Source organism: Erythrolamprus reginae, chromosome 1 (genome assembly GCF_031021105.1).
Source record: "Erythrolamprus reginae isolate rEryReg1 chromosome 1, rEryReg1.hap1, whole genome shotgun sequence".
Taxonomy (NCBI): domain Eukaryota; kingdom Metazoa; phylum Chordata; class Lepidosauria; order Squamata; family Dipsadidae; genus Erythrolamprus; species Erythrolamprus reginae.
The window spans coordinates 417,910,945-417,935,453 of record NC_091950.1 but is presented as its reverse complement, the minus strand read 5'-3'; the positions used below and the strand labels follow the sequence as shown (position 1 = coordinate 417,935,453).

The following is a 24,509-nucleotide window of genomic DNA, read 5'->3' as shown; positions in this document are numbered from 1 at the left end:
AAAAAAGGAAGGAAGGAAGGAAGGAAAAAGAGAGAGAAAATAAAGAAAAAAGGAAGGAAGGAAGGCAGGAAGGAAAAGAGAGAGAAAGTAAAGAAAAAAGGAAGGAAAAAGAGAGAAAATAAAGAAAAAAGGAAGGTAGGAAGAAAGGAAGGAAAAGAGAGAGAAAATAAAGAAAAAAGGAAGGAAGGAAGGAAGAGAAAGTGAAGAAAAAAATAACAAAAGCAAAACACAGAAGATAGAGGTAGACATAACCATTTCCCAGCATAATTCCAGCAAATTATCCTGGAGAATTTCAGACAGAAATTACAGATCTTGTAAATTACAGATCTTACAGACAGATCTTGGATGATCTGAGAATTCCCACCCTGGGCAGGGAGGTGGTCAGACTAGAAGACCTTCAAAGTCCCATTAAATTCTAGGACTTGTGTCACCGAATCCCCCGTCTGCTTTTCTGAGTGAAATAAATGATGATCAACATTTCTTTTCGAAAACAATCTTAAACAAGATCTAAGTATTGCCCACAAGATCCTATGCTACAACGTCCTGCCTGTTGGCGACTACTTCAGCTTCAACCACAACAACACAAGAGCACACAACAGATTTAAACTTAATATTAACCGCTCCAAACTTGACTGTAAAAAATATGACTTCAGTAACCGAGTTGTCGAAGCGTGGAACTCATTACCAGACTCCATAGTGTCATTCCCAAACCCCCAACACTTTACCCTTAGATTATCTACGGTTGACCTATCCAGATTCCTAAGAGGTCAGTAAGGGGCGAGTACAAGTGCACTAGAGTGCCTTCCGTCCCCTGTCCTATTGCTCTCCTATATCTCCTATACTGTACCTTTCTTCTATTCCTATATCTCTTCTTCTATTCTTTCATTGATATGTTCTATTACTATATCTTCTTCTCTATTATTTCTTAGATATATTTTACTATGAGTATCTCCTCTATAACCTTCATCATGTATTTTACTATGTGTATATAGATATATACCCACTAAAACCCTCATTGTATATTGGACAAAATAAATAAATAAATAATTCTAAGTCATTTTTCCTGGTACGGTGAAGGTTGTTACGGTATTTGAGATACGAAACTCTAAAGCCGCTACTGGGATAAAGATTCTCTGGCCATTGAGAAAAATGAAGTTACATAAACACTTGGGTGAGCTTAAAATATTTACACACAGAACAGGGAGATTTCATTTTTCCCTCGAGACCTACTTAGAAAAAAAGCCCACAAATGCTACAGAGATACCACGAAGCGACAAAACGGTCAGTCAAGTTTTCTTCAAACAGACTGTAAATAAAAGTGGTCACTCGCCTCGAAGAAAGGGAGAGTGTTTAAAACGGGTTTGTACACCGTGTTTAAAATCCTAACTTTTATCCCTCGTCTAGACAAGGTTTGCAAGAGAACATCCCAGACTCGGTCCAGATTAACACATACATATTCCATATTTCCACCGTGGTTAAAAAGAGGCTTTTTTTCTTTTTTTTTAAAAAGGTAATTCATAAAGAAAATAATAGTCTTTAGTCTCTGAAATAGCAGGGAAATAACTCCAAGTGGAATACCTCCGTGCATAGGCTGCACTAATAATAAACATTAATTTGAAGAACAAACAAGAGGGGTCAATAATCAATACGGAGCTCAGTGTCCCAAGTTTTTGTGGCTAAAATAAATAAAATAAAAAATCCAGCTCAGGTTGCTTCCTATAAGCACGGAAAAATTTGGATGCACCAGTTGTATAAACTTGTTAATGAAGGTGGAGACAGTAAGCCCGATGAGGTAGCATTTGTAAATTAAAACCTTTCCACTACTTCTGAGGCTAGGAAGAGGCTGCTTTCCACGAACTTCGACTTTTCAAGAGTTTTTAAATAGCTCCGGGTTCTTTTTATTTATTAGTGTGACTGGACCAACGGGGGTGGGTGGGTGGGTGGTGGGGAGATGTGATTATGATTTTATCCCGGTTTATGATGATGCATTCACGGGATCTGGAAGCACAACCCGGAGAGGAGCAGACGTGTGTTTATTTGCACCAGAGCACAAAATGTACCAAGGATTAAATTTGGGGATGTTGTAATGGACTGAAAAGATTTGAGGAAGCTGAGGACAGCTCAACACTCAAAATCACTTTTTAGATTCGAGCACGCAGAGGCTCTGGTATTGCACAACCTCTCCAGGAAGGGGAAAAAAAATAACCTTTATAGTCATTCACGAGTGAAATAAATTACACCTCTCTGTTTTTAGGATGAATCAAAAATTCTACCCTTTTTCTCAATGGCTCGTCACTGGGGCAGGAAACACAACATTTGCTGCTTACCTACAAAAAGATATTGACAAAATTGAACGGGTCCAAAGACGGGCTACAAGAATGGTGGAAGGTCTTAAGCATAAAACGTATCAGGAAAGACTTGATGAACTCAATCTGTATAGTCTGGAGGACAGAAGGAAAAGGGGGGACATGATCGAAACATTTAAATATGTCAAAGGGTTAAATAAGGTCCAGGAGGGAAGTGTTTTTAATAGGAAAGTGAACACAAGAACAAGGGGACACAATCGGAAGTTAGTTGGGGGAAAGATCAAAAGCAGCATGAGAAAATATTATTTTACTGAAAGAGTAGTAGATCCTTGGAACAAATTTCCAGCAGACATGGTTGGTAAATCCACAGTCACTGAATTTAAACATGCCTGGGATAAACATAGATCCATCCTAAGATAAAATACAGAAAACAGTATAAGGGCAGCCTAGATGGATCATGAGGTCTTTTTCTGCCGTCAGTCTTCTATGTTTCTATTCTTATTAGCACTTAATAATACTGGTTTACAGAATCAGCCTATTGCCCCCAACAATCTGCGTTTTTTATTTTACCCATCTTGGAAGGATGGAAGGCTGCATCAACCTTGAGCCGGTCACGATCAAACCTCCTGACTATGGACAGAGTTACTAATGCATTGTAACAACTCTGTCATTGTGGATTCCTTCCTTCCTTCTTCCCTTCCCAAGCAATAATATTTAGACTTATATACTGCTTTACAGCCTTCTCTAAGTGGTTTACAGGGTCAGCCTATTGCCCCCAACAATCTGGCTCCTCATTTTACTGACTTCAGAAGGATGGAAGGCTGTAAAGTTGTATATAAGTCTAAGTGCTATTGCTTGGGAAGGAAAGGAAGAGAAGAAAAGAGGGAAGGAAGGAAGGAAGGGAAGGAAGGAAAGGAAGGAAGGAAAGGAAGGAAAGAAGAGAAGGGAAGAAAAGAGGGAAGGAAGGGAAGGAAGGAAGGGAAGGAAGGAAAGGAAGGAAAGGAAGGAAGGAAGAGAAGGGAAGAAAAGAGGGAAGGAAGGAAAGGAAGGAAGGAAGGAAAGGAGGGAGGGAGGGAGGGAAGGAAGGAAGGAAGGAAGGAAGGGAAGGAAGGAAGGAAGGAAGGAAGGAAGGGAAGGAAGCAAGCAAGCCATGGTGGCACAATTAGAATGCAGTATTGCAGACTAATTCTGCCCACTGCCAAGGAGTTTGATCCTGACTGGCTCAAGGTTGTCTCAGCCTTCAATCCTTCTGAAGTCAGTAAAATGAGGATCCTGATTGTTGGGGGGCAATAGGCTGACTGTAAGTAGCTCTAAGAGGGCTGTACAAGCACTACGAAGTACTTTTACAACTGGGTGATTTTGGTTAAGCACCAGGAGACTGTGAGTTCTAATCCCACTTTAGTCAGGAAATCCAGCTGGGTGACTGAGGATCAATCACCAAGGGATGGTGAGTTCTAGTCCTGCCTTAACCATGAAAGCTGGCTGGATGACCAATCGCTCTCTGTCAGTCCAATCCACCTCGCAGGGTTGTTGTTGTTGTTGGAGGAAGGCAGCATGTCGCGTGTGTTTACCACCTTAAATTATTTGTAAAAATAATAAAAGGCAATAAGTAAATACAGAGAAAAATAAATAATTGCCTCTCAGCCGTGAAACTCGGAGAATAAGCTTGGCCAATGGTTGACTCTAGACGTGGATGTCAATCTCACCACCTAACATGATGTAGCACCATGTTTCTTCCCTCCACAGAGCTGGGATGGAGGTGGCCTGCCCATGTTGTATCTGCGGGCCACCTATTTGAGACCCCTGCTCTAGTTCTTTTAATTCTAGATAGCTAGAATTGGAAGGGACCTTGTAGGTCATCTAGCCCAACCCCTGTTCAAGTAAGAATCCCTACACCAGGGGTCCCCAAACGTTTTACACAGGGGACCAGTTCACTGTCCCTCGGACTGTTGGAGGGCTGGACTATAAAAAAAAACTATGAACAAATTCCTATGCACACTGCACATACCTTATTTTAAAGTAAAAAACAAAATGGGAACCTACTATTTAGAGGGGGGAGAAGGTCTGAAATTCATATGTTTATGTTTTGTTTTTAATTTTCTTTTGTTGACATCTGATTGGCTATACAAGGTTTTCTTGGCTTATGAAAAATGTATAAAGAAAGAAGGAAGCACTTTGGCATAATGGTTAATAAGTTAGAAATATAATTGGTGTTGCACTTTTTGAAGGAACGTTAAGGAGGGAATTTAATTAAAAGAAAATGAATGTAACTGGATGACAAAATTAGGAAAAAAAACTTTTGCAACTTTTTTGATGATTGATATTAGTTACTAACAAAATACTGTATTTTATTCATGGAAAATTAGATGGTACACTGTTGTTTGAATGTATGTTGAGATAAAAAATTACACACACACCCAAACAGTCCTTCCTTCCTCTGTCCCTCCATTCATTTCATTCTTCCTTCCTTCCTTGTTCCCTCCATTTCTCCTTCCTTCCTTCCTTCCTTCCTTCCTTCCTTCCTTCCTTCCTTCCTTCCTTCCTTCCTCCCTCCATTTCTCCTTCCTTATCTCCTTCATTCCTCTCCTCCTTCCCTCCCTCTCTTTCCCTTTTCTTTCTTTCTCTCTCTCTTTTCCCTGTGCTCTTGTCACTCTCACCGGCGGGCCAGATAAATGGCCTCAGTGGGCCGCATGTGGCCCGCGGGCCGTAGTTTGGGGACCACTGCCCTACACCATTTCAGACAAATCCCCCACTCAAACAGGAGTCAGAGAAATATCTGCAAAAAACCAACCCACTCAGACAGCACCAAGGACTCCCAAAAATGATATGCAAGGCACCCTCCTTTTTCTGTCTATGACGGAAGCCATTTGTCAGGAAAAATGCAAAGAAACACAATTATGTGGGTGACTGTATATGGGATTTTTAGTATTTTTTGAAAATTTTGTATACAGTGGTACCTCTGCTTAAGAACTTAATTCGTTCTGTGACCAGGTTCTTAAGTAGAAAAGTTTGCAAGTAGAAGCAATTTTTCCCATAGGAATCAATGTAAAAGCAAATAATGAGTGCAAACCCATTAGGAAAGAAATAAAAGCTCGGAAATTGGGTGGGAGGAGGAGGAGGAGGAAGACCGTCACTGCCCAGAGCGAAGGGAGCGTTTCTTTTCTCTGGGCGCTGGCAGAGGTTTATTCCCTCTCCAAGTGCCCAGAGAAAGGAAAATGCTTTGTTCGCTCTAGACTGCCAAAGCCTCCTTAAGCGCCACCGAAAGGCTCCTCTGGCAGCCCAGAAAAGCCCAAGATGGCCGGGATTAAAGGAGACTGGCAGGAAACTGGCCGGGCCTTTGTGCCGCTCTCAAATTTTTCCCGGCTCAGGTTCTTAAGTAGAAAATGGTTCTTAAGAAGAGGCAAAAAAATCTTGGACACCCAGTTCCTATCTAGAAAAGTTCTTAAGTAGAGGCATTCTTAAGTAGAGGTACCACTGTATTTCCTTTTAAAAATAATTAGATTTCTACACATACCGGTATATTGTTTATATACAATGTTGTATACTGCCCTGAGTCACCTCGAGAAGGGCAGCATAGTAATCTATTATTATTATTATTATTATTATTATTATTATTATTATTATTATTATTATTATTATTATCATCATTATCATTAATTATTTTTAATTGGATTTGTATGCCGCCCCTCTCCACAGACTCGGGGCGACATACAAAAAACAACATGTAACAATCCAATTTAATAAAACAACTATTATAAAAAATCAAACATACACACAACCATACCATACATAACTTGTAATGGTCTAGGGGAAGGAATATCCTAACTCCCCCATGCCTGGCGACAAAGGTGGGTCTTGAGTAATTTGCGAAAGACAAGGAGGGTGGGGGCCGTTCTAATCTCTGGGGGGAGTTGATTCCAGAGGGCCGGGGCCGCCACAGAGAAGGCTCTTCCCCTGGGGCCCGCCAAACGACATTGTTTGGTCGATGGGACCCGGAGAAGGCCAACTCTGTGGGACCTTATCGGCTGCTGGGATTATAAGAGATGAAATCACAGGGTTGGAAATAGGATCAGGAGGCTAAATACAGGGGGATTTTTTGGGATGAAAACTTACGGAAGCGCACGCCAGGATGCCGAAAAATCCGACTTTCTGCACCAAGTTCTGGACGGCTAGTTTTGCCCGAGAGGCAAAATCCTACAGAGAGAAGAAAAACAACAAGATTAAGGACCTAAAATGATGGGGGAATTAAGGAAAGCATCCTTGAATATTGCTGGCATAAAGTAGCCAATTGCACAGATTACAGTTTCTCAATACCCCACTTTCTCATGGGTAGTCCTCGATTTACAACCATGATTAAACCTTAATAGCGATTGAAGGTTATTTTTCACACTTACGACTGTTGCAGCATCCTCATTGTCAAAGGACCAAATTTGAATGTTTGGCAACTGACTCATGTGATCCCCTTTTGTGACTTTTTGATAAACAATGGAGAAGCCAGAATCACTTAACTTAATTTAATAATTTAATTTAATTTAATAATCAGAACTGCAGAAAAAACAATTTCTGCCAACCTGCCTTCCATTGAGGACCTGTATACTGCACGAGTCAAAAAGAGGGCGGGGGAAATATTTACTGACCCTTCACATCCTGGATTCAAACTGTTTCAGCTCCTACCCTCAAAACGTCGCTACAGAGCACTGCACACCAAGACAACTAGACACAAGAACAGTTTTTTTTCCGAACGCCATCACTCCGCTAAACAAATAATTCCCTCAACACTGTCAGACTTTCTACTAAATCTGCACTTCTATTCTACTAGTTTTTCTCATCATTCCTTTCACCCATTTCCTCCCATGTTGACTGTATGACTATAACTTGTTGCTTATATCCTAAGATTTTTATTAATATTGCTTCCTAATTGCTTATTTGACCCCTATGACAATCATTAAGTGTTGTACCACATGATTCTTGACAAATGTATATTTTATTTTATGTACACTGAGAGCATATGCACCAAGACAAATTCCTTGGCCAATAAAAATTCTATTCTATTCTATTCTATTCTATTCTATTTAATCACTACCACCACTGACCAAACAACTGTGGCAAGAAAGATAGCAAGATTGGGCAAAAGTTACCGAACAACTGTCTCGCTTAGCGACAAGGAATTTTTAGGCTCAATTGTGGCCGTATGTCGAAGACTAAACTGCTCCCCAAAATTAATTTATTAAATAATAGATTTACAACTCGCTGAATCAAAGGGGTTGGGGGAAAGGGCTCAGGAATTCCTGGCAGCTTTTATAAGGCACATTTAATACATCAAAAGAATAGTATAACAGACCACTACGAGACAAAAATGTAGCTTACATAACATGAAATAAATCTGTAACCCATATATTATTAATCGAAGCAGCATGAACGGGAATTTTTACTTAATCCCAAACTGATTATTTTGAAGGACATTAATGGGCCCTCCAAATAGCTTAGAAGAACATAAAAGCAAAATTATTCGAAGCACAAAGACCAAAAATGTAATGGCATAAGAATATGAGAAGGGGCTGATAGATGAAGTCCAAGACACATTTTTTGAAACATCTGTTGCATCCAGATGTCTCCTTGGTGGTCACTTCAACCTTCAGGACCACTCTTCCATTTGAGATCCAAAGGACCCCTACCCTTTTAGCTCACTACCAAACTGTGAAGACTTACTTCCTCATTCCTAAACAATGGCTTAGGATGGGGGATTTGTTGGGAGGCTGTTTAGTCTGGCACCTGGAGGGAAGGCTGCCGATCGGTTTCCGGTCACAATTCAAAGTGTTGGTAATGACCTTTAAAGCCCTTCATGGCATTGGACCAGAATACCTCCGGAAACGACTTCTACCGCACGAATCCCAGCGGCCGATAAGGTCCCACAGCGTTGGCCTTCTCCGGGTCCCGTCTTCTAAACAATGTCGTTTGGCGGGCCCCAGGGGAAGAGCCTTCTCTGTGGTGGCCCTGGCCCTCTGGAATCAATTCCCCTTGGAGATTAGAACGGCCCCCACCCTCCTTGTCTTTCGCAAGTTACTCAAGACCCACCTATATCGCCAGGCATAGGGGAATTAAGACACCTCCCCCAGGCTTTCTTATATTTTATGTTTGGTATGTATGTGCAGTATGGTTTTTAAATTGTTGGGTTTTTTTAATATAATTTTATTATTAGATTTGTTCCATTGTTATACTGTTTTTATTATTGTTGTGAGCCGCCCCGAGTCTTCGGAGAGGGGCGGCATACAAATCTAATAAATTAAATTAAATATTTTAACTATGGAATGGAATAGAATATAGATTACAGATTATTAGAGTTGGAAGGGAACTTGTAGGTCATCTAATCCAACCCCCCCCCCACTCTAGCAGGAGTCCCTACACCATTTTGGACAAATGGCCATCCAATCTCTTCTTGAAAGTCTCAAGGATTGGAGCTCTCACAACCTCTGCAAGCAAGCTGTTCATCTGGTAGATCAGAAACTTTCTCCTTATTTCCAGGTTGAATTTCTCGTAGGTTAGTTTCCATCCATTATTCCTTGTCTGGCCCTCTGGTGCTTTGGAAAATAGCCTGGCCCCCTCCTCTCTGTGGCAGCCCCTCAAATATTGGAACATTGCAATCATGTCTCCCCAAGTACATCTCTCCCATAAACTAGCCATGCCCAGTTCCTGCAACTGCTCTTCGTATGTTATAGTTTCCAGTTTCCTCTGCACTTTCTGTTGAGTGTCAATGTCTTTTTTGTAGGGTGGAATAAAATGGAATGGAATATTCTTTATTGGCCAAGTGTGATTGCGCACACAAAAAGTTTATAAGCTCTCAGTGTATACACAAACAACAATCTAATTTATTTATTTATTTATTATTTAGGTTTGTATGCCACCCCTTTCCGCAGACTCGGGGCGGCATACAAATAAGACACCAATAGGAGAATGTAATAGGAAAGGTGAAAAGGATGAATCTTCTATGAATAATGATACTTTATTGAATATTGTGAGATCTATAATTATATGAGAATTGTATCTATATAAGTCAGGGGTAGATCAACTTTGGTCCTTTATGACCCGTGGACTACAACTCCCAGAATTCTTAAGCTAACCACCCCCCGACTTTCATGTTGGCTCAGAAATTCTGAAAGTTGAAGTCCACATGTCAGAAACAGGCCATTGTTGCCCATCCCTGATATAAGTCCTACAAGTAAGTCAGTCAGTCAGTCAGTCAGTCAAAAATAAATAAGATAGCCAACTCAATCGATCCAGAAATCTCATAAATTGGGATTCAAAAAGGCAAACCATCTTTTATTGTTGCTTCCTAGCATCTATTATCTAAGACATCTTAACTTTGACTTTGAAGTTTAAGAATAGTTTTCAAAATTAACCACCCAACCATCTGTGAGCCGCTCTGAGTCTTTGGAGAGGGGCGGCATACCAATCTAATAAATTATTATTATTATTATTATTATTATTATTATTATTATCATTATTTAAAAAGACTTGCGCCCACCTTTAATACTACAGTATTAGCATAGCTGTCTTAAGAAAGTTTAAAGTCCTTGGAAGATGTTTCTCTTTTATTAGTATCCTGTATATAAATATTATTATATCTTTGTATACCACCAATATGTACTTTATTTATTTATTATTATTTATTACTCAGATTTGTATGCCGCCCCTCTCCGAAGTACTTGACAAAACAAACAAACAAAATGAAATAAAATAAATATATTTGGGAACGCTGTGGAGCACTTGTTTGGAGTAGATGACTGGTGTGACTACTCATATTCTATGTGCAGGTTTCCACTAACGGTAAGCCTTTAGCTAGCGTAGAGAGGAAGAAATTGAACAAAATTGACATATTCCACAAGTAAGACTTTCCATGTGTTCTTATGTTGTAGTTGAGCCTTCTGATCCATTAATTCAATATTAGAAGGTCACCATTTGGTAGCCACGAGAATGGCTTGGAGCCACTGTTGCAGAGACCACCTTAGTTTCACGGATAACATTTTAATGGTCCCTTGGTGGCAACATCTTTTAACAATCAACAGAAGCAGAAACCATCATTTTTTGACAATGTTGATGCTGGTGTCATCCCCCCCCCCAAAAAATAATAATAATAATAATAATGAAACTGTGATTCCACAAAGTGTTACAAGATCTGACCTGGGTTTTAGGAACTTTGGGAAATAACAAACCCAAAGATTCAAGGATCTAAATAAATTCTTGTCAATCAAACACTATGATTAAAATAATAATAATTATCAAATGTTCTATGGTCAAAATTTCCACATGAGTTTACATTAAAGTAAGTGGAAATCGATTCTGTAAAATTAATAGGATGTGCCACAAGGGTCTGTTCTGGGTCCTATTCTTTTTAATATGTTCTGGGTCCTATTCTTTTTAATATATTTGTGAGTGACATAGGGGAAGGTTTGGTAGGGAAGGTTTGCCTATTGGCTGATGACTCTAAAGTGTGCAATAGGGTTGATATTCCTGGAGGCGTCTGTAATATGGTAAATGATTTAACTTTACTAGATAAATGGTCAAAGCAATGGAAACTGCAGTTTAATGTTTCCAAATGTAAAATAATGCACTTGGGGAAAAGGAATCCTCAATCTGAGTATTGTATTGGCAGTTCTGTGTTAGCAAATACTTCAAAAGAAAAGGATTTAGGGGTAGTGATTTCTGACAGTCTCAAAATGGGTGAACAGTGCAGTCAGGCGGTAGGGAAAGCAAGTAGGATGCTTGGCTGCATAGCTAGAGATATAACAAGCAGGAAGAGGGAGATTATGATCCCGCTATATAGAATGCTGGTGAGACCACATTTGGAATACTGTGTTCAGTTCTGGAGACCTCACCTACAAAAAGATATTGACAATATTGAACGGGTCCAAAGACGGGCTACAAGAATGGTGGAAGGTCTTAAGCATAAAACGTATCAGGAAAGACTTAATGAACTCAATCTGTATAGTCTGGAGGACAGAAGGAAAAGGGGGGACATGATCGAAACATTTAAATATGTTAAAGGGTTAAATAAGGTCCAGGAGGGAAGTGTTTTTAATAGGAAAGTGAACACAAGAACAAGGGGACACAATCTGAAGTTAGTTGGGGGAAAGATCAAAAGCAACATGAGAAAATATTATTTTACTGAAAGAGTAGTAGATCCTTGGAACAAACTTCCAGCCTACGTGGTAGATAAATCCACAGTAACTGAATTTAAACATGCCTGGGATAAACATATATCCATCCTAAGATAAAATACAGAAAATAGTATAAGGGCAGACTAGATGGACCAGGAGGTCTTTTTCTGCCGTCAGACTTCTATGTTTCTAAGTTATTACCAATCTTTCTCATATACTCACTGAATATAGCCATTTAGTATTTAAAACATAAAACACAGATATTTAAAAATATTTTAAAATATTGAAGTGCTGTGCCACCGAGAAGAGGGAGTCAACCTATTCTCCAAAGCACCTGAAGGCCGGAAAAGAAACAACAGATGGGAACTAATAAAGGAGAGAAACAACCTAGAACTAAGAAAAAAATTTCCTGACAGTTAACCAGTGGAACGACTTGCCACCGGAAGTTGTAAAAGCTCCAACACTGGAAATTTTAAAGAAGAGATTGGACTACCACTTATCTGAAATGGTGTCTCCTGCCTAAGCAGAGGATTGGACTAGAAGACCTCCAAGGTCCCTTCCAACTCTGTAAACGTGAACACTGCATATACTGTAAAGTTAAGAGTAGGAAGCATTTTTTGGTTTAAGAAATAAGATTCTTCAGAAATAAGGGTCATTTTGTGGCAAAAGGTTCACATTAAGGGTTAAGTCTATTTATTGGATTTATTTATTTATTTATTGGATTTGTATGCCACCCCTCTCCGTAGACTCGGGGCGGCTAACAACAATAATAAAAACAGCATGTAAATCCAACACTACAACAACTAAAAAACCCTAATTTTAAAACCAATCATACCTACAAACAAACATACCATGCATAAATTGTAAAGGCCTAGGGGGAAAGAGTATCTCAGTTCCTCCATGCCTGACGGCAGAGGTGGGTTTTAAGGAGCTTACGAAAGGCGAGGGGGCTATTCTAATCTCCGGGGGGAGTTGGTTCCAGAGAGCCGGGGCCGCCACAGAGAAGGCTGAAAGTCTTACCCATTTTTCTCAGGTACTAATTATATATTTCCATAATTTTATATTATTGTTTTAAAAGTCAATGCTTAAATAAGCTTAAAACCATAAATTATAAATAAGAATCAACAGTACAAGTGCAAATGTAATATTTACAAATAGGACCAATGAAAATTTGTGGAAAGGTTACTTTGCAGTAGTGAAACTCTGCAATATAAATTTTATATATGTATAAAATTAATTGATGTATACCCCATTTAAATTAAAGCCATATTCTTAAGATTCATTCCATTAGTCATCTCATGAAAACGTACCGTTCTGAGAAAGACTGGTCATTGCTTCTAGGAAATCCCCCTTTATATACATTTTAACTGTGTTTCAGTGTTTTAAAAACAATAAATGATTTGATTTGATTTTAAATTGTTTTAAAACAATTTTTTAAAATTATTGTATGTTGCTGTCTTACAATTTTTACATTTTCTTGAGCAGTTGCTAAATGGAGGGAGAATTAAAAATACAATATAAAACTGAGAGGATAATAAAAATTGTTTTTTTTAATGCGGTGGTTTCTCTACAATAAATATATACAGACCTGAATCTAATTAAGCCGATTATACAGTGATGAAATCCAAAGTTAGTTTAAAATGTTTACTGTGGTAATTTAAAGCTCGTTAAAGCAATTATTCTTAAACTCTGCTTATTCATTAAAATAATTTATTTTTCAGATGTTTTTAATGTAATACTTTCTCCTCATTAGTTGACCAGTTTATTGTTTGTGGGGGGAGGGGAAAGAGGAAATTTTTTTATATGGAATATTAAATTAATTCTGCAGAATTGTTTCCAATAGAAAATAATTTTATATGCAAGCAAATAATTGAAGGACAAATTTTATTTATTTTATGTAAAAAGAAAGAAAGAAAGAAAGAAAGAAAGAAAGAAAGAAAGAAAGAAAGAAAGAAGAAAGAAAGGTGGACTTTTTAAAATAACCATTGCATATCTCGTTTAACATTTATTGCTAATGGATAAATAACATTAAATAATACAAAAATACTGTTAGTAAAAATAGAATTTTACGTGATAATTTCAACTATTTTTAATTTTTTTTAAAAAAGTTAGATCTTTATAGTTCTTAATAGGAATAGAATGCAATTGCTTAATTATACTCATCTATAAAATACAGATGTAAAAAGATATTTTAAAAAGTTTTTCAAAATTCTGAACTGCTATCAGCTATATTCCCAAATTCAAAAACTATGCCTTTCAAAACAGAAACTAAAACAAGAATGAAAGGATTTTTACCCCAAAGTCAATTTCTTCAGTACAAGGAAATTTTATTCATTTATTTATTAGATTTGTATGCCGCCCCTCTCTGCAGACTCGGGGCGGCTCACAGCAACAATAGAAACAATATACAGTGATCCCTCGATTATCGCGAGGGTTCCGTTCCAAGACCCCTCGCGATAATCGATTTTTCGTGATGTAGGGTTGCGGAAGTAAAAACACCATCTGCGCATGCGCGCCCTTTTTTCATGGCCGCGCATGCGCAGATGGTGGAGTTTGCGTGGGCGGCGGGGAAGACCCAGGGAAGGTTCCTTCGGCCGCCCAGCAGCTGATCTGCTCGGCAGCGCAGCGAGGAGCCGAATCGGGGTTTCCCCTTTGCGTGGGAGGCGGGGAAACCCCGATCTTCGTCTGCTCGCTGCTGCTGCGGCCGCCCAGCAGCTGATCTGCTCGGCAGCGCAGCAGCAGCGAGCAGACGAAGATCGGGGTTTCCCCGCCGCCAACGCAAAGGGGAAACCCCGATTCGGCTCCTCGCTGCGCTGCCGAGCAGATCAGCTGCTGGGCGGCTGAAGGAACCTTCCCCGGGTCTTCCTCGCTGATGCCCCTGCTCGCCCGCCCGCCGCCCGCCCACAAGAGGGGGAGAGATAGAGAAAGAGAGAGAAGGAAAGAAAGCGATGAGAGAGGAAGACAGTGTGAGAGAGGAAGAAGCAAGATAGAGAAAGAGAGAGAGAAAGAAAGATGAGAAAGGAAGGAAGAGAGTGACGTCATCGGGTGGGAAAAATCGCAAATATAGCGTTTCGCGAAGAACGAGATCGCGAAAATTGAGGGATCACTGTATTACAAATCCAATAATTAAAAAATCATTAAAAAAACCCTTATTAAAAAACAAAACATACACACAAACATACCATGCATAACTTGTATAGGCCTGGGGGAAAGGAATATCTCAATTCCCCCATGCCTGACGACAGAGGTGGGTTTTAAGGAGCTTGCGAAAGGCAAGGAGGGTGGGGGCAATTCTAATCTCTGGGGGGAGCTGGTTCCAGAGGGTTGGGGCCGCCACAGAGAAGGCTATTCCCTTGGGTCCCGCCAGACGACATTGTTTAGTCAAAGGGACCCGGAGAAGGCCGACTCTGTGGGACCTAACCGGTCACTGGGATTCGTGCAGCAGAAGATGGCCCCAGAGGTATTCTGGCCCGATGCCATGAAGGGCTTTATAACTTTATAACTCTCTCAAGCAGGGAAAATTAATAATAAACCACAATACTGACAGTATAGAACCGTGATGGTGAACCTATGGCCCGTGTGCCTTAGGTGGCATGCAGAGCCCTCCCTGTGGGTATGTGCGCTATCGCTATCTGCTTTTCTGGTTTCTGGCGCACACATATGAGTTGACCAGCTGGTTTTCACAAGTGTCGGAGTGGCGGAAAACGGCCAAATCCCAGGCTGCTTCCAGGCCTTATTCCAGGCTGTTTTCAACCCAAAAACACCCTCCCCAAAGGGTGCCCTCCAAACCAGCCTGAAAAATGGCATGAAAATGGCTCGAAAAACATCTCCAAAACAGGTGTGCGCACCCTGGCCAGTTTCTGGTGCTCTTGGCACATGCAAGCACATTGTGTTATGGGCAAAGTTCACCATCACTGGTATAGAACAAACCTATACTTTTACACTCTGCTAGCATTCCGGCTAGTTTTAATATAAGATGGTGATTTTTGAAAAGTAAAATATAAAACTTACATATTAAATTTATACAAGGCTGTAAGCCTGGGGAGGGGGAGGGAGTCATCATCATTAAGGGACTGGCTTCTCAAAAACCTTTTCTATGCATTTGAGATGTTTTAGCACAAAGCTCTCGCATGTTGGAAAAAGTAAGGAACTTTATACCTGATCTGGAGAGATTTAGATAAACATTTGTCACCTACAGAAACCTGGATTATGGGTTATGCCTTCCATCCTCAGCGAACGTGGAATCTTTATTTTCAATACTACTTTATTTAACCAATTTAGATTAATTTTCTAATGGTAACACATTATCCCAACTTACTCTCCAAAGAATGCCAGTTAAAAACAACAACAAAATTCCTAGATATAGTCAATGGCGGATCTAATCTGTCTCCTAATAAAATGTCTTGCTCTAAATTAAAGATCGACATTCAGAAATACAAGAAGACAATTTGATGCCTGCTAAGGAAAAACATTTTGATGCAGAAATTTGTCTATGCTGTAGTTAACTGCACATCTATCATTTCCCAAAGTAATAATAGTTAAAACTGGATTAACAATTGCAGGACATTTCTCCTCCCCCATAAAATTTATAATCTGAGTCTGGATTTCACATCAGATGTGATGTTTCTAAATTGGAACTTCTTAATGGAAAAGAAAGGAAAGAAGGAAGAAAGGAAAGAAGGAAGGAAGGAAATAATAGAGGAAAAAAAGAAGACAGAGAGGAAGAAAGAAAGAGGAAGGCAGGAATGAAGGGAGAAAGAAAGAAGAGAAACAAAGGAAAAGAGAAAGAAGACAGAAGGAAAAACAAAGATAGAGAGGATGAAAGAAAAAAAGAAAGAAAAAGAGAGAAAATCAGCCAATTTTATTTGCAAGCAAATGATGGACAACTGATAGATAGAAAGAAAGAAAGAAAGAAAGAAAGGGAAGGAGGGAAGGAAGGAAGGAAGGAAGGAAGGAAGGAAGGAAGGAAAGATTTGCAAATTGATGAATGGATTTGGATTGCACGAAAAGGTTTTTAAAAAGTAGAAGAAAAGAGAAGTGAAGAAGAAAATATTTCATGCGATCAGGGTCTTTCATAAGAAATTTCCCCATAATCTCCTTATTACAATGCTAGATTTAATGTTTTCAGTTCCTATTTTGCCAAGAATGTTTCATAAGGCATGTGGGTTATTGTGATATTTATAATTTAATTGTAAAGGAACAGCATTCTTGTTCCGGGGTAAAAAAATAAATTAAAACAAAACCAAGTGTTTTTTTAAAAACACAAATAATTGGATATAATTTTCACGCCAGTCTGCATCTCATTTAACTATCCACATGTGAAAAAGTGGAAAATTGTAATAAGAGAGAACTACTTGACTTTGAAGGAAAATGAGGATGTGAGAAAAATAGAAAGCATTGCAAACTTAGGTTTAACTCATTTTAAAGAAAAAATACTAGGTACAGTATATTATTTAATAGTATGGATCTCAGAACAAATTGAGGCTGGTGGAAATTTATTTGAGATAATGATAACTATACATAATAATGATACCTACGCATCATAGAATGAATTAAAAAACACGGGCACATAGATTTTTATTTGAAAAGCCTGATATGCTCAAATAAGTAAACAATCAAAATTTAAAAAATACAAGTTATAGAAATATATATTTCTCAATAAATATACTATTTGTAATTTATTACTTCTGTCTTTTTCAACAATATTCTTAAAAGGCGTTAACCAGAATCATGTTTTAAGCTAATTTTTAGCAAAGTAACTTACTGCATTGTAAAAGCTATTAATGTCAAAAAAGATTCTCTTTTATATCACACCTTAATTGTTTGAAAGATTATTTTTAAAAATGATACACAAGAACAGAAACCACTGCTAGTGTGATTAAAAACCAGAACGTAAAGAAATTCTAACACCCGCAAAACAGATAATATCTACTTAAATAAATAGCTGTTTTCTGAATAAACAATTTTTTAAAGTTTCAAGTTCACTTTTCTTACAACTTTAAAAAAAAAACCTAACCGCTGTCTAGTTCTGATTTTATCTTTTTTGAAATTAGCATTTCAAAAAAAGCCAGATAAATGAGCCTTTAAAAAAAAAAAAAAAGGCAATATTTCAATTCTCAGATGCCACCAGACAATTTTTGAACTTTTTCAATTTCATTCAAAGAAACGAATCAAAAAGATTTATATACTTATATATACCTAATGTACATTAATATTTCAAAATTACTTACGGGCAAAAAATAACTTTCCCCCAATTAAAGATTATAGATTTTCTTCTCCCATCTTCCCGGTTATCGTGAATCATTTTCTTTATTGCAAAAATATTGTTATTATTTTTGCTCAAGACTATTCCTATCAAAAGCATGACTCTTGTGGGACTTAGGAAAGGCTTCCTGCTTCTAAGGCTATACCGACCGGGAATTTTTAAATCATTAGTTATTACTTCACTGGATTAATCATCAGATTAAAAAAAACCAGTGCTGGGAATAGTGGTGAAAACTGAAAACTTTGCTGAAATAACAAGACAATTCGCAAAGCTCACATTTTACAATCCATAATTGCACTACAGCTCACATTTTTCAATCCATAAAAGTGATATTCTCCAATTAGTGTAATGGTTTCATAAGGGGAAAAAGCTGAAATGAAAAATGCTGCCTACTAAAATTTTAAAAAGAGGGAAACTTGTTATTTTTTAAATTACAAGGTAATTTAACTTCTTACAAGGTAATTTCTTAAGAGATTAGGATGCATTTTGTTGTTACATGGAAGATTTTTTAATGGAAGATTTCCCCCCCCCAGATGGATATGAACTTTAAATACGGTAAACAACAGGAATTTGGTGGTGTGGGCTTGGGGGGAAAAAATAGCAAAAGTTAGAATATATGAGATCGTGCAGAATGCAGCTGCGAGAGCAGTCATGGGCTTACCTAGGTATGCCCATGTTTCACCATCACTCCGCAGTCTGCATTGGCTGCCGATCAGTTTCCGGTCACAATTCAAAGTGTTGGTTATGACCTTTAAAGCCCTTCATGGCATCGGACCAGAATATCTCCGAGACCGCCTTCTGCCGCATGAATCCCAGCGACCGATTAGGTCCCACAGAGTGGGCCTCCTCCGGGTCCCGTCAACTAAACAATGTCGGTTGGCGGGCCCCAGGGGGAGAGCCTTCTCTGTGGCGGCACCGACTCTCTGGAACCAACTCCCCCCGGAGATCAGAACTGCCCCTACTCTTCCTGCCTTCCGTAAACTTCTCAAAACCCACCTTTGCCGTCAGGCATGGGGAAACTAAACATCTCCCCCTGGGCCCGCTGAATTTATACATGGTATGCTTGTGTGTGTGTATGTTAGTATAGGTTTTTTAAAAAACTTTTAATATTTTAATTAATTGGATTATGTATTGGATTGTTTTTCACTTGTTGTGAGCCGCCCCGAGTCTTCGGAGAGGGGCGGCATACAAATCCAAATAATAAATAAATAATAAATAATAAATATTGGACATGTGGTGCGACACCCACAAAAATATACCGTAGTGAAGTATTTATTTATTTGTTAATTGGACTTAACCCTTGCGGCAAAGATTGAAGGCAAATGAGGTCCAGGCTGAAGAATAATATCACGGCCTCAAAATCTAAAGGATTATTTGGACAAAACTCAGCAGCATTTTTTTCCGGGGCTGTTGATAAAAATATGGCACAAGAAGCAGAAGAAGGACTTGACTTAGTCTTTGCAATTGTCTTATTACAGGTACAGTGGTACCTCGTGATATGAACCCCTCGTGATACGAAACCCTCGTGATACGAACCCGGGGTTCGGAAATTTTTTGCCTCTTCTTATGAACTTTTTTCGGCTTACGAACCCACCGCAGATCGCAAAATGGCGCTCTGCTGGGCACCGCTGCCCGGCTGTCACCTTTTAAAACAGCCGGGGGGGGGGGCTTCTTGGTGTTCTCCCGAACCCGAACCCAAACCTTTCGGGTTCGGGAGGCCGCCGAGAAGCGCCGCCGCCTGGCTGTCACCTTCTGAAACAGCCGGGGGGCTTCTCGGCATTCTCCTGAACACCGAACCCGGAAGTTCAGGTTCGGGTACCGGAGGCTGCCGAGAAGCGCCCGGCTGTTTCAGAAGGTTACAGCCGGGCGGCGGCGCTCGGTGAAGTGCCGTTTTTGCAATCGGTGGCGGTGTTTTCAGCCGATCTGGAGGCTGGAAAGGAGGTGGGGAATCCCAATAGGGAATTCCATGGGTGGAGCTTTGACGTCACGAAGACATCCGTCCGTCCGGATTTGCCACCACTGAATTAGGCTATGCCGAGAGACACCAATTCAGGGGTGTCAGACTCGAAGAATATCAGAGAGGAGGGAAGACATGAATGGAGAACATGAAGGAAGGAAGGGATTGTTGAGGAATTTTGGAAAGGAGTTTTTACTTTAAACAAAGCTAGAATAGTTGGTTTGGTTGTGATTAGGGAAAGCTCGAACTACCAGACAGAAACAGGAGGGCACAATTAATTGAAAGAACACAGTGTAAAAAATATTATCCCCCTGTCTAACTCTTCCACATGCTTCTGTTTGGATTCCTTTCGCTGCCTCCTACAGTTTGTGGGGGGAATTGCATTTTCCATTTTTGCTGCTCTTCCTTTGTAATAATGCCCCAACGTGAAAAAACTCTGCTAAGTAGAGTTTGTGCTGCATGCTTTCTGCTAATTTTTCCAAAACCCATTTATTTTTTTTATTTATTTATTTATTTATTTATTTATTTATTTATTTATTTATTTATTTATTTATTTATTTATTTATTTATTTATTTATTTATTTATTTATTTATTTATTTATTTATTTATTTATTTATTTATTTATTTATTAGATTTGTATGCCACCCCTCTCCGAAGACTCGGGGAGGCTAACAACAATAAAGAAGACAATGTAAACAAATCTAATATAAAAAATAATCTAAAAATCCCCAATTTAAGAAACCAATCATACAAACAAGCATACCATGTATAAATTCTATAAGCCTAGGGGGAAGGGAAAAATTTCAATTCCCCCATGCCTGACGACAGAGGTGGGTTTTAAGGAGCTTGCGAAAGGCAAGGAGGGTGGGGGCAACTCTGATATCTGGGGGGAGCTGGTTCCAGAGGGTCGGGGCCACCACAGAGAAGGCTCTTCTCCTGGGTCCCGCCAAATGACATTGTTTAGTCGACGGGACCCGGAGAAGGCCAACTCTGTGTGACCTAACTGGTCGCTGGGATTCGTGCGGCAGAAGGCGGTCCTGGAGATATTCTGGTCCGATGCCATGAAGGGCTTTATAGGTCATAACCAACACTTTGAATTGTGACCGGAAATTGATCGGCAACCAATGCAGACTGCGGAGTTTTGGTGTAACGTGGGCATGCCTTGGGAAGCCCACGATTGCTCTCGCAGCTGCATTCTGCACGATCTGAAGTTTCCGAACACTTTTCAAAGGTAGCCCCATGTAGAGAGCATTACAGTAGTATTCCCCTTCCATTCAAATTTCTTGGGACACTTGTTTTTTAAAAAAATTCATTTGGCAAGAAATAAAATGGCTTTTTTTAAAAAGTAACATTTAAGTAACCTTTTCAAAAATATGAGAACCAACTATCAAGATTATCAATCTCCCCACATCTGTAATATGGTGGTTTTTTTACATAATGTTCTGAAGGATCCATGTATTGCCTCACACCCCTTTTGCTACAAAGACGCAGCAACTGCAAAGGAAAATCTTATAGGGACTGATAATAAATAGTCCTCGACTTACAACTGTTCATTTAGTGACTGTCTGAAGCTACAAGTGCAATGAAAAAAGGGATTTATGATAGATTTTTCCACTTAATGACCCTCAGAGAGGGTCTGCAACTTGGGCGTCCTCCTCGATCCACATTAGAGAAACATAATGGTCCCTTGTTCTGGCTCTGTGAGCCCAATCTTGGGTACTGGTGATGAGTGTAACTCTGGCCCTGGGCTCAGGTTGCTGCTGCTTAATGCCAGGTCGGTGGTAAATAAAGCTCTCCTCATCCGGGATCTGATCCTGGATGAGGAGGCCAACCTGGCTTGTATTACTGAAACCTGGCTGGGCCCGGAGGGAGGTGTTCCTCTCTCTGAAATCTGCCCAGCCGGGTTTCAGATATGGCATCAACCTCGACCCCAGGGAAGGGGGGGAGGAGTGGCTATTGTAGCCAGGGAGAGCCCTTGCCTGCGTGGACTCATTGCTCCGGAAATTGCGGGTTGCGAGTCTCTCTTGCTGAAGTTGGACTTAGGGGTTCAGGTGGGCTTATTTCTCACGTACCTGCCTCCCAGCTGCGTGTCAAAAGCCCTGCCTGTGCTACTCGAGGAGATAGCCGGGTTGGCGGTGGAGTTCCCCGGACTTATTGTCCTGGGGGACTTCAACCTGCCGTCACTCGGCGAAACCTCTGGGTTGGCACAGGAGTTCATGGCCACCATGACAGCCATGGACCTGACTCAAGTAGTACAGGGTCCGACTCACGAGGGAGGGCACGCACCTGACATGGTATTCCTTTCCGAGCAACTGAGTAATGGTCTGAGACTAAGGGGCTTAGATGCGTTGCCTTTGTCATGGTCAGACCATTTCCTACTACGGCTTGACTTCCTGGCTCCAATCCTTCCCAGCAGGGAGGCGGAACCAATTAAGATGTTCCGCCCCAGACGCCTGATGGACCCAGAGGGCTTTCAGACGGCGCTTGGGGTTATACCAGAGGCACTTGTCCACAGTTCGGCAGAGTCTCTTGCGGAAGCCTGGAACAAGGCCGCAGCGGAGGCTCTTGACCGGATTGCGCCTTTGCGACCTCTCCGAGGCGCTAGACCCCGTAGAGCTCCATGGTTCAACGAGGAGCTCCGGGAGTTGAAACGCCAGAAGAGACGTCTAGAGAAGCGATGGAGGAAGAGTAGGTCTGAATCCGACCGAACACTTGTAAGAGCTTTTATTAAGACTTACAAAGTGGCGCTCAAGGCGGCAAGATGCGCGTACCATGCCGCCTTGATTGCATCAGCGGAATCCTGCCCGGCCGCTCTGTTTAGGGTGACCCGCTCCCTTCTTAACCAGGGGGGAGTTGGGGAGTCCTTGCAGAGTAGTGCCGAGGATTTTAACACGTTTTTCGCTGATAAAGTCGCTCGGATCCGGGCCGACCTCGACTCCAATTGTGAAACAGAGTCGACTGACAACGAGTCAGTCGAGGTGACTGGGGCACGTACTTGTCCACCTGTCTGGGAAGAGTTTGATCTGGTGACACCTGATGAAGTGGACAAGGCCATTGGAGCTGTGAGTTCCGCCACCTGTTTACTGGATCCGTGTCCCTCCTGGTTGGTTTCGGCCAGCAGGGAGGTGACGCGGAGCTGGGCCCAGGAGATTACCAACGCTTCCTTGGGGAGGGGAGTTTTTCCATCACTCTATAAAGAAGCGCTCGTGCGCCCCCTCCTCAAGAAGCCCTCCCTGGACCTAGCTGTGCTTAACAACTATCGTCCAGTCTCCAACCTTCCCTTTATGGGGAAGGTTGTCGAGAAGGTGGTGGCACTCCAGCTCCAGCGGTCCTTGGAAGAAGCCGATTATCTAGGTCCCCAGCAGTCGGGTTTCAGGCCCGGTTACAGCACGGAAACCGCTTTGGTCGCGTTGATGGATGATCTCTGGCGGGCCCGGGACAGGGGTTTATCCTCTGTCCTGGTGCTCCTTGACCTCTCAGCGGCTTTCGATACCATCGACCATGGTATCCTTCTGCACCGGCTGGAGGGGTTGGGGGTGGGAGGCACTGTCCTTCAGTGGTTCTCCTCCTACCTCTCTGGCCGGTCGCAGTCGGTGTTAGTGGGGGGTCAGAGGTCGACTCCTAGGTTTCTCCCTTGTGGGGTGCCTCAGGGGTCGGTCCTCTCCCCCCTGCTATTCAACATCTACATGAAACCGCTGGGCGAGATCATCCAAGGACATGGGGTGAGGTATCATCAATATGCGGATGATACCCAGCTTTACATCTCCACCCCATGCCCAGTCAACGAAGCGGTGGAAGTGATGTGCCGGTGCCTGGAGGCTGTTGGGGCCTGGATGGGTGTCAACAGACTCAAGCTCAACCCGGATAAGACGGAGTGGCTGTGGGTTTTGCCTCCCAAGGACAATCCCATCTGTCCGTCCATCACCCTGGGGGGGGGAATTATTGACCCCCTCAGAGAGGGTCCGCAACTTGGGCGTCCTCCTCGATCCACAGCTCACATTAGAAAAACATCTCTCAGCTGTGGCGAGGGGGGCGTTTGCCCAGGTTCGCCTGGTGCACCAGTTGCGGCCCTATTTGGACCGGGACTCATTGCTCACAGTCACTCATGCCCTCATCACCTCGAGGTTCGACTACTGTAATGCTCTCTACATGGGGCTACCTTTGAAAAGTGTTCGGAAACTTCAGATCGTGCAGAATGCAGCTGCGAGAGCAGTCATGGGCTTACCTAGGTATGCCCATGTTTCACCATCACTCCGCAGTCTGCATTGGCTGCCGATCAGTTTCCGGTCACAATTCAAAGTGTTGGTTATGACCTTTAAAGCCCTTCATGGCATTGGACCAGAATATCTCCGAGACCGCCTCCTGCCGCACGAATACCAGCGACCGATTAGGTCCCACAGAGTGGGCCTTCTCTGGGTCCCGTCAACTAAACAATGTCGGTTGGCGGGCCCCAGGGGAAGAGCCTTCTCTGTGGCGGCACCGGCCCTCTGGAACCAACTCCCCCCGGAGATTAGAACTGCCCCTACTCTTCCTGCCTTCCGTAAACTCCTTAAAACCCACCTTTGCCGTCAGGCATGGGGGAACTGAAACATCTTCCCCTGGGCATGTTTAATTTATATATGGTATGCTTGTGTGTATGTCTGTTAGTATATGGGGTCTTTTTTTAAATCTTTAATACAGTAATACCTCATGATACGAACTTAATTGGTGCAAGGAGGAGGTTCGTAAGACGAAAGGTTCGTAAGACGAAACATTGTTTCCCATAGGAAACAATGTAAAGTCAATTAATCCGTGCAACCAAACCCCCCCCCCCCCGCAAAAAAAC

At 41.3% G+C, this 24,509-nt stretch overlaps 1 protein-coding gene across 1 annotated transcript in view; it reads right to left on the bottom strand.

Moving 5' to 3' along the window:
* Positions 1–24,509, bottom strand: part of VMP1 (vacuole membrane protein 1) — a 178,930-nt gene that overhangs the window by 44,070 nt on the left and 110,351 nt on the right. The window contains exon 8 of the mRNA XM_070735374.1: positions 6,420–6,500. Within this exon, the coding sequence (XP_070591475.1) occupies positions 6,420–6,500 (81 nt within the window). The remainder of the gene's footprint in view (positions 1–6,419; positions 6,501–24,509) is intronic.